This window comes from Strongylocentrotus purpuratus, unplaced genomic scaffold (genome assembly GCF_000002235.5).
Source record: "Strongylocentrotus purpuratus isolate Spur 01 unplaced genomic scaffold, Spur_5.0 spur5_contig_733, whole genome shotgun sequence".
NCBI lineage: Eukaryota > Metazoa > Echinodermata > Echinoidea > Camarodonta > Strongylocentrotidae > Strongylocentrotus > Strongylocentrotus purpuratus.
The window spans coordinates 28,337-39,224 of NW_022145429.1; the positions used below are offsets into that span (position 1 = coordinate 28,337).

At 37.9% G+C, this 10,888-nt stretch overlaps 1 protein-coding gene across 1 annotated transcript; it reads right to left on the minus strand.

Moving 5' to 3' along the window:
* Positions 1 to 2,681: 2,681 nt before the first annotated feature.
* On the minus strand, positions 2,682 to 8,962 carry LOC115917939 (transcription termination factor 4, mitochondrial-like). Its single transcript, XM_030999960.1, has 2 exons — positions 8,336 to 8,962; positions 2,682 to 2,973 (listed from the first exon to the last, which is right to left on the minus strand). Exons 1-2 carry the CDS (start codon positions 8,421 to 8,423, stop codon positions 2,732 to 2,734), a joined length of 330 nt encoding a protein of 109 aa, XP_030855820.1. The 5' UTR covers positions 8,424 to 8,962; the 3' UTR covers positions 2,682 to 2,731.
* Positions 8,963 to 10,888: the final 1,926 nt, after the last annotated feature.

The following is a 10,888-nucleotide window of genomic DNA, read 5'->3' on the forward strand; positions in this document are numbered from 1 at the left end:
ATAATGATGAGAGAGATAAACCGATGTCAAGAACAGATAGAGAAGCTCAAGCGCAACATAATGATACCTCTTAGAAGTCCATGGTATCCTTTTTAAGAAAGATATTTGCAAATGTAAAACATGCTTCAAATGGCTCCTTTTATAGCGCAAAATGACAGTATATACGCGATTTAATCGTTTTCTTTCGATTGCGCAAGAAATAATGATGAGAGAGATAAACCGATGTCAAGAACAGATAGAGAAGCTCAAGCGCAACATAATGATACCTCTTAGAAGTCCATGGCTTTCTTTTTAAGAAAGATATTTGCAAATGTAAAACATGCTTCAAATGGCTCCTTTTATAGCGCAAAATGACAGTATATACGCGATTTAATCGTTTTCTTTTGATTGCGCAAGAAATAATGATGAGAGAGATAAACCGATGTCAAGAACAGATAGAGAAGCTCAAGCGCAACATAATGATACCTCTTAGAAGTCCATGGTATCCTTTTTAAGAAAGATATTTGCAAATGTTAAACATGCTTCAAATGGCTCCTTTTATAACGCAAAATGACAGTATATACGCGATTTAATCGTTTTCTTTTGATTGCGCAAGAAATAATGATGAGAGAGATAAACCGATGTCAAGAACAGATAGAGAAGCTTCAAGCGCAACATAATGATACCTCTTAGAAGTCCATGGCTTTCTTTTTAAGAAAGATATTTGCAAATGTAAAACATGCTTCAAATGGCTCCTTTTATAGCGCAAAATGACAGTATATACGCGATTTAATCGTTTTCTTTTGATTGCGCAAGATATAATGATGAGAGAGATAAACCGATGTCAAGAACAGATAGAGAAGCTCAAGCGCAACATAATGATACCTCTTAGAAGTCCATGGTATCCTTTTTAAGAAAGATATTTGCAAATGTAAAACATGCTTCAAATGGCTCCTTTTATAGCGCAAAATGACAGTATACAGGGTGTATCATAATAAAGGATATTGAAGTTTAATGACGATTTATATGAAAACTACTGATTTCATAATCAAGCACTTATGTCTGTTGTAAAGGACAGAATGTCCTCTTTTTAATGACACCCCAATCATACTTCTACTGTCACAGTTGACTGAATAACAAAGCATTGCTGTCCACCATGTGAAAGGTGCACTGTGCCAAGTTTGATAACATTTCCTTCTTAGACACATAATCCACTCATTGTTCAGCATTTCAATATGTCTGGGCTGACACAAGCACTAATCTTTGAATGCTAACTTGTCACAGTGCACCTTTGACATGGTGGACAGCAATGCTTTGTTATTCAGTCAACTGTGACAGTAGAAGTATGATATAAATCGTCATTAAACTTCAATATCCTTTATTATGATACACCCTGTATACGCGATTTAATCGTTTTCTTTTGATTGCGCAAGAAATAATGATGAGAGAGATAAACCGATGTCAAGAACAGATAGAGAAGCTCAAGCGCAACATAATGATACCTCTTAGAAGTCCATGGTATCCTTTTTAAGAAAGATATTTGCAAATGTGATGAAAAACTAAAAGATTCCTTTAAATGTATTCCATGGAATCTATATATTGATGAAGAGAGCATTGATAACACATGTGAACTTCACACTTGTGTTGCAGGCAGCAATCAAAGATGTATTTATCAAAGGAAATAGTTAGAATGTCCAGAAGAAAGAGAAGAGCTTACAGGAAAGCAAAGAAAGAGAAGAGCTTACAGAAGAGCTTACAGGAAAGCAAAGAAAGCAAATAATCACATACTGTACATGTAAAGAGGATTTCCATAACAATGAAACACCTTGCTCTATTGTGTACACTCCAAGACATTTAAATGCCATTAACAAATCATGCATGCCAAAGTCTTGCCAGTATCATTCTTTGAGTATTTAAATAGAAGAACAGCTGAAAGGTCTTTTATCTATTCACACATTGAAAAGTGATTGTTATAACTTTCACTGATTGTGCATATATTAAGATGCATGGTGGGAAATCAATTGTTCAGGCAATGATTATTCATCAGCTCATCATGTTTATGCATAAGTCACAAAAAATATTGGTGAGGAGGGGATATGTTGTACTAACTGTCCTAAAATTCTCTATCAACAGGTAAGGTATATATGGAGGAGACTGCACTTGTACTGGATGTGACGCCATGTTCACATGCAGGGCCAGATCATCAGTTGGGGGGAAAATGGGGTTAAACTTGCGGGGTAAGTATATGCTGTATATCTGGCCCTGTTGTCACAGTTCCATGTTAGTAGTTTTCTGCTGGCATGGATCTCCCCTGATCCTCCCCTGATGGCAATTTTCGAATATGATAAATCAAAATATATTAAAGCTCTTGAGCATTTCTCACTCCGTTTAACCATTATTTTTGTGTATTTTTGAGACGGTTTAGTAATGTAGTGAGTAAAAACTTGCTGAGAGGCAGCACAATTTGAATTTTCAAGTATTCTTTCTAACATCGGTAGGTTGAAACAAGGGAAACGCTCTCGGCGGTCTCGCCTGTATTACGCAATTCGATATGATGAAAAATTGAAGTTGGAACATTATTTATAGGCAGGGTGGCCTATCAGAAGGCCCCAAAAATGAAATCCTCTGAATATAATCAGCATTTTGAAGTGAATATTGATTAAGAATCATGAACAAATAACAAAAATTGATTCTGTTAAAACATAATCCAAGGCTACTGACCTAATATCCTCTAGGAGCATCTTGGTAAATGTTACATACTCTTCCACGCTGGTCTTAGCCACCTTCTCTGTGAACCTTCAATGAGCCTTGACAAACTAGGATTCTTCATAGCAAAGTGCCCTCTGTTGTTGGGTGCAGCATACAGACCAAGCCTCTCCAGGATAAGATGCCTGCATCGTAGGTGATCAAGGGAGTATTTGAAGATCTTGGCTTGAGTCATGTCTGAGTTGTTCTGGATACCCATCCTGAAGTAGCTATACTGGAAACGAAGCTCTGGGGATAAATAAATGTAATTTGTAAATGAATATTGATTGATGTGTAGTTCAATTAAACAAGGGAAACGCTCTTGGCGGTCTCGACTGTATTACGCAATTCGATATGATGAAAAATTGAAGTTGGAACATTATTTATAGGCAGGGTGTCCATTAGCTGGCCCCCAAAAATGAAATCCTCTGATAAAATCCTCTGATAAAATCAGCACTTTGAAGTGAATAATTGATTAAGAATCATGAACAAATAACAAAAATTGATTGACTAAGGACTTATGCTTTCAAAATTATATCAAAAATTCAAAAAAATTACCTAATTAATTTTTTTTGACGCCGCCGTCACCGGAAAAGCGGTGCCTATGTCTCACTTTTTTGCTACACAGGCGAGACAAAAACTAGATGGTTGTTCGACTGCGCGCAGTCGAAAATGATGCCTCCGCCATAGAGCAATTTTTCAAATTCAAGTTTGATTGTAAGCCATTAACAGCTTCACAGAATATCATTATTACAAGCTATTTTTTATATACATGTATAACCCTTTGGTCTTTGATCTTATGACCCTAAAATCTAATCTGTTCGATGACTCTGCAAGATACATACATGTCCCAAGTTTGATAGTAATCCATTCTTCAGTTCTAATAGGAAGGCATTCACAAGCTATTTTTGAATACATAATGAGCCCCATGACCTTTGACCTTAGGCCTCATGACCCCAAAATCTACTCAGTTCATTGGCTCTGCAAGATAAATACATGTTTTGAGTATGATGGTAATCTGTCCATCGGTTCTAATAATAATGTGATCATAAGCTATTTTGCATACATAATGAGCCCTGTGACCTTTGACCGCAAAATCTAATCAGATCATTGGCTCTGCAAGATACATACAGTACATGACTAAATTTGGAATACATCAATCGGTTCTTGAGGTAAAGTGATCACAAGCTATTTTTGCATACATAATGAGCCCTGTGACCTTTGAACTCATGACCCCAAAATCTAATCAGTTCATTAGCTCTGCTATCCTGCCAACATTTGAAAATTATGGGAATTAAGAATTTTTAGCACGGTATGTCTTCGAAAAGAAGAATTCTGTACCCTTAATCAGGCGTTCGCACATGAAGCGGCAGTGTAACTGGCAATACGCGGTAAATCTGTGCAAAAAAAGCGAATACAAATTCGCTGCTCAATCATGCAGCTCTTCAACACACGCAATAAGTGAACTCTCACATCGCGGCAAGCTTAATTTGGCTTAAGCAACACACAAAAAAAAAAAAAAAAATCCGGGATATTCCACATTTTGGGGTCCAAAAAATCCAGAAAAACGGTATATTCCGGATTATTCGGGAGGGTTGGCAGGTATGTAGTGCTGTAAGTCAGACGCTATGTTCGTGTTCGGTTCGATTCGGCAGAGTTCGGCAATTTTTCACCCGAACTTGGTTCGGTTCGGGGTTCGGTAATATAATAGCAAGCAGCGTTATAGCCACGGCGATCGGCACTGGGCGGGCCGGCCAGCCAGCCGGGCCCGACCAGCACGGAGAACTTCTCCACACTGCTTCCGACCAGCACAAATTTCACATTAAAACACTGCTCTAAACGTAATTATTTGTGAAGAAAAGTACTACTTACATTCGTATTTCCGTCTTGAATCGTGTTTTATTTTCAATTTTAAAAGAATCATGTTTTCAATTTGTCAATATACAGTTATTGACTGGCAGGGGGTGTAATATAACATTATTTAGACCACTGAAGGGAGTAACATTTCCCAGGTGGTTATATTTTCACGAGGGAAAATACTCCCTTCAGGTCCAAAGAATGTTATATACCCCCTGCCAGTCAATAACTGTTATATTAGAGAGCCTTTTTTTGGGGGGGGGGGGGGGGGTCCATATTTTTTTTTGCCCGAAATTTTAATTTTTTTTTTCTTCAAAATTACGTAAAAATTATCTGTCGAGGTAGTTCAAGAAAGAAAGAAAAATTCAAAAACAATTTTGGGGGAAAAAAAAAAAATCCAAAAAAATCCAAAAAAAAAAAAATTCTTACCCTAAAAAGCATTTTTCGGGAAAGAAAACAAAAATTACCCAAAAAAGCATTTTTTGGGAAAAAAACAAAAATGTGGACAAAATAATTTCAAGGGAAAAAAAAAATTCATGAAAAAATATTGAAAAAATAAAATAACCCTCGGTTAGGGTGTAATGTGTGTAATCGGTGACATACAGTCCTCAAGAGGGCGACATGCATTGATTAAAAATATATTCATTTCACCAGCCGGTAAAATATAACACCGAAAAGTGACCGGCCAGGAAAATATAACAATTTGGATCCTCGCAATTGATATCACGTGACGAGCTCTGGACCAATCACATCTCGGTATCTGTCTAAGCTATCTAATATTAAATGATATTTTTTAAAGATTTTTCGAGACGGTTGTTGTCTAATGTTAGAGTCATGAAAACTGCCATCGTCAATAACTGTTTTTGATAAGTTTTTATTTTCAATACGAAAAATATAAAATCCCTATTTTTCCTGAATAAATAAATACCATGCTATAATATATATTTATTTCATTATTTATATTGCAAAATCTGTCCGATATTGTTACAATTAAAATATTATTTGTTTGTTGAATGGCTTGAGCTGAACATGTTTTGATCACGCACATGTAGATCTATTCTTGTTTATGGCTTGCGATTGCGACGTATAGCGTGGTCAGGATTTGGGATTTAAATGGCGCCAGTGAAGTTGCGCCCACCACTCGATAAACATAAATCACAAAGGCAGAAAATGGGAAAAAATTAAATATAAAATGAGCAATCATGACATGAAATTTAGGTACAAAATGACAAGTTTGTTACCTTGCAAAAACGTTTACATTTTTCTGCCGAACATCCGAACCAGGCCTTTGCGTTCGGTTCGGTTCGGTTCGGAAGTGCCATGTTCGGCGAACTTTCGTTCGGTTCGGCGGTTCGGCTACAGCACTACAGGTATGTATATATACTAGACCAAAAGCTTCGGTCTCTCTAATCGTTGATTGTTCCACTGAGACTACGTCTGGCTCCACTAGACCTCCGATTATAGAGACTGAAGTTCGTCCTATGGGGACTGTACGGAACAAATGGTTCGGTTCGGTTGGACCGTGATGAATGAGATATGCAACACGATTTTCACTCTTTTCATCCTCATAAATGCTGGAATATTGCAATAATTAGAGTCTAGATCTATATTAAAACTAGATGAAATTTGACTGCGCGCAGTCGAAAATGATGCCTCCGTCATAGAGCAATTTTACAAACTGAAACGGAAGAAATTTTTCAAATTCAAGTTCAATTGTAATCCATTAACAGGTTCTCAGAATATCGGGATTACAAGCAATTTCTCATATACATATATGACCCTTTGACCTCATCTTTGACCTCATGACCCTAAAATCTACTCAGTTCATTGGTTCTGCAAGATGTCCTGAGTTAAATAGTAATCCATCTGTCAGTTCTAATGAGAATGCATTCACAAGCTATTTTTGCATAAATAATGAGCCCATGACCTTTGATCTTATGAACCAAGAATCTACTCAGTTCATTGGCTCTGCAAGTAACATACATGACCTAAGTTTGGCAGGAATCCATCAATCTGTTCTAATGATAATACGATCACAAGCTATTTTTGCATAATGTGCGCTGTGACCTTTGACCTCGTGACCCCAAAATCTTATCAGTTCATCGGCTCTGCAAGTAACATACATGACCTAAGTTTGGCAGGAATCCATCAATCGGTTCTTGAGATAACGTGATCACAAGCTGTTTTTGCATACATTATGAGCCCTGTGACCTTTGACCTCGTGACCCCAAAATCTAATCAGTTCATCGGCTCTGCAAGATACATACATGACCAAAGTTTGGCAGGAATCCATTAATCGGTTCTTCAGATAACGCGATCACGAGAACGGGACGTACGTACGTACAGACGTACGTACGTACGGACAGACAACCCGAAAACATAATGCCTCCGGCTACTTCGTAACGGAGGCATAAAAATAGAAATAACATATAAGTCTATATAGCCGATTCGATAGCTTGCTCCTAAATTAATGCTTAATCCAAAAAAGTCTCGTAGTCAACTAACTCCGTTGTCAGCCATCTTGGTTTTAATTGATGAATATTCATTTTTTCTTTTTGAACGTCCAATAGCTACCGTAGCTACGTACAAGTCAGCCCGGCTTGACCCATGAAACGAGTGCTTTGATTGGCCATTGGCTATGTTTTGGTTGACCCGGAAATATATCGGCCGCCGGATCATATAGCTCTATGTTCGAGTGCATGAACGTACGTACTGTTTCACAGTTCTGGACAAAAATGGGACAACTCGTATAAGCAAGTCCTTAAATTCCGCATTTAATAATTAGTCAGCAAATTTTGATAACTGTAATTAGGAGATAGACACCAACCTAATTTACATCCGATTTAGAAATCAGAAAATTAGATCTAAATAAAGAAAATCGGGAAGAAAATGTCGTGAACGAAAAGATGTTTATCGCTGGCTCTAGATTACCCCCACGGTACGAGATCTCTGTACTACCGTCTGTATATGGGGAATGTCAACAAATGTCAGTTTTATTAAAGAAATGACCCATATCAGACGGTTATTTCTGTCTATATATATACATGACGTAAGTTTGGCAGGAATCCACCAATCGGTTCTTGAGATAACGTGATCACGAGCTATTTTTGCATACATAATGAGCCCTGTGATCTTTGACCCCAAAATATAATCAGTTCATTAGCTCTGCCAGATACATACATGGTTTAACCCTATTTAGCCCGGGCTATTTTGAAACTGCATAGCCCGGGGGGGGGGGGGGCTTCTAACACATTGATAACACATGTGAACTTCACACTTGTGTTGCAGGCAGCAATCAAAGATGTATTTATCAAAGGAAATAGTTAGAATGTCCAAAAGAAAGAGAAGAGCTTACAGGAAAGCAAAGAAAGAGAAGAGCTTACAGGAAAGCAAAGAAAGCAAATAATCACATACTGTACATGTAAAGAGGATTTCCATAACAATGAAACACCTTGCTCTACTGTGTACACTCCAAGACATTTAAATGCCATTACCAAATCATGCATGCTCAAGTCTTGCCAGTATCATTCTTTGAGTATTTAAATAGAAGAACAGCTGAAAAGTCTGGGGCTCAGTAACAGACAGTTTGTGCCATTTGTTAGATGTTCTTGCTGACAGAGAGGGGGAGGAGAAGGACAATGTGTAGTCTCATTAAATAAGTGGGCCTTTGCCTAAGCTGGTAATGCATATAAGATAGGTTTGGATACAACTACATTGCAATGAAACCTGAGAATTTGTATATTGATATACATACCGATACTCTCCAGGTCTTCTTTCAGGATTGCTGGACTGTCAGATAATATGGTCAAGACTTCTGCTATGGGAAATCTGCACTTCTCCATCAGCAACTTAACTGCATTCAACTGAGCACTACATATGGTCAGTATCTATGGCCAATCTGCAATCAACTTCTGCAGTTGTCCTTCCACAAAGCCTAGCTTCCTCAGCTTCTTGACCCTGCTCTGTAGCTGCTGAAGTGATGCCTTCCACAGAGATGCATTTCCATCAAGGGCCTTCATCAACCGTCTCCAGTTCAATCCCAACAAGTGAAGGTGGTCGATGTCACTAAGTAGTTTGTCCATCTTCACAGACAGGATACCAGGATTAGCTACTAGCATTGCAAGAATGCTTCTACAATCACAATCCAGATGGACCAGCTTTTGAACAAGGGGTCTGAGATTCTGCACGGATATTACATATGTTTTTGAAGGTTCTGCTAAGTTCAGTACAGACCTAACTTGGCTGAGAAATGTTTCCAAGTCATCTTCAGTTTCTATCAAAGTAATAACTGCAGGTTCAGTGTCACTGTAGCTTGCACTGGTGCTACTGAAATGTGAGGCAAAAGGTGCTGGTTGTGCAATATATACATTTTAGTTTCCCAACTTTGTGGAACAACTTTGTGCCATTTGTTAGATGTTCTTGCTGACAGAGAGGGGGAGGAGAAGGACAATGTGTAGTCTCATTAAATAAGTGGGCCTTTGCCTAAGCTGGTAATGCATATAAGATAGGTTTGGATACAACTACATTGCAATGAAACCTGAGAATTTGTATATTGATATACATACCGATACTCTCCAGGTCTTCTTTCAGGATTGCTGGACTGTCAGATAATATGGTCAAGACTTCTGCTATGGGAAATCTGCACTTCTCCATCAGCAACTTAACTGCATTCAACTGAGCACTACATATGGTCAGTATCTATGGCCAATCTGCAATCAACTTCTGCAGTTGTCCTTCCACAAAGCCTAGCTTCCTCAGCTTCTTGACCCTGCTCTGTAGCTGCTGAAGTGATGCCTTCCACAGAGATGCATTTCCATCAAGGGCCTTCATCAACCGTCTCCAGTTCAATCCCAACAAGTGAAGGTGGTCGATGTCACTAAGTAGTTTGTCCATCTTCACAGACAGGATACCAGGATTAGCTACTAGCATTGCAAGAATGCTTCTACAATCACAATCCAGATGGACCAGCTTTTGAACAAGGGGTCTGAGATTCTGCACGGATATTACATATGTTTTTGAAGGTTCTGCTAAGTTCAGTACAGACCTAACTTGGCTGAGAAATGTTTCCAAGTCATCTTCAGTTTCTATCAAAGTAATAACTGCAGGTTCAGTGTCACTGTAGCTTGCACTGGTGCTACTGAAATGTGAGGCAAAAGGTGCTGGTTGTGCAATATATACATTTTAGTTTCCCAACTTTGTGGAACATGGATAAAATTCTTCTGTCCATAAAAAGTGGATAACTTGTACTACATGTGGCAAACATCCTACTTTTTCCTACTGTAGAATGATGAATGTGACTTGCAGAAACAGCTGTGTGGTAATTTGATGACCAAGAAGAGAGGACACATCTCTGCAGCTTCCCAAAGAAAGGCATCTGTCTTGAAAGGACACGCAAGGTCAAATAGCTACTGGCCATGATGGTTGTCTTACAATCTTTTAGCTCTCCCTGAATTAATAAAAGAAAAATGCAAAAAATAGACATTAGGCTAATTCATTTGGGCTCCAGTCTTCTGCACATGATGAGAGACTAATAAACAAATTATTCTGGATAGTCAAGTATTATGATATATATATATAGTGAAATTCAAATGTATAATGGGTTTTGAATGTTTATATAAAGTAACAACGTGAAACAAATTTGCATTATATGACAATTAAAGTATTAACATAATAATATTATAACAATGTAATATAGCTGCATAGTGCACACAGTATCAATAATCTCAGTGTGGATTATGACGTGTTGCTTAAAATTTACACATGACTGATATCTACTTAAATGGTCCCTTAAAACATTTAAAGAAAAAACTTCTCTAATCTATGCTAAAATATCCCTTCTGCGCCCAGTAGGCCTGAGTCATCACGGGTTTTGCCGAACCCGGGTTTGACTTGAAAATTTCGGGCGGGGACCGGGTACCCGAAATTTTCACCACTGCACCCCGACACTAGAAATCGTGTGCATGCAACGGCGGGAGTTAGACTAAGTTGCTGTTCAATAATGCGACGAAAAAGACAGTTACTGCTTTCAAAACAATAAAATAATCCATTGAATTAAATTAAGATGCTTTAAAAAATAAATGGATATCATTTCAGTTGACGGTAGGTGTTTTTATATCAATGGAATGATGACGCTGAAGTACATATATTAAAGCATTAAAAAATGAGAAATATCAGCTAAAAGAGGGCGGGAAAAAAAACAAAAAAACATTCAAATCTGAAAATATCGGCCCAAAGAGAGCGACAAAAAAAAAGTTAAAAAAAAAAAAACTTTTCCGACCGACCGAACCATGTTTTGGCACCCAAAGGG

Coding starts and splice junctions, on each gene's coding strand:
- LOC115917939 (XM_030999960.1), bottom strand. CDS start 8,423: ATGGAGAAGTGCAGATTTCCCATAGCAGAAGTCTTGACCATATTATCT. Junction 2,974..8,335: donor AGAAGACCTGGAGAGTATCG/GTATGTATATCA, acceptor ATTTATCCCCAG/AGCTTCGTTTCCAGTATAGC.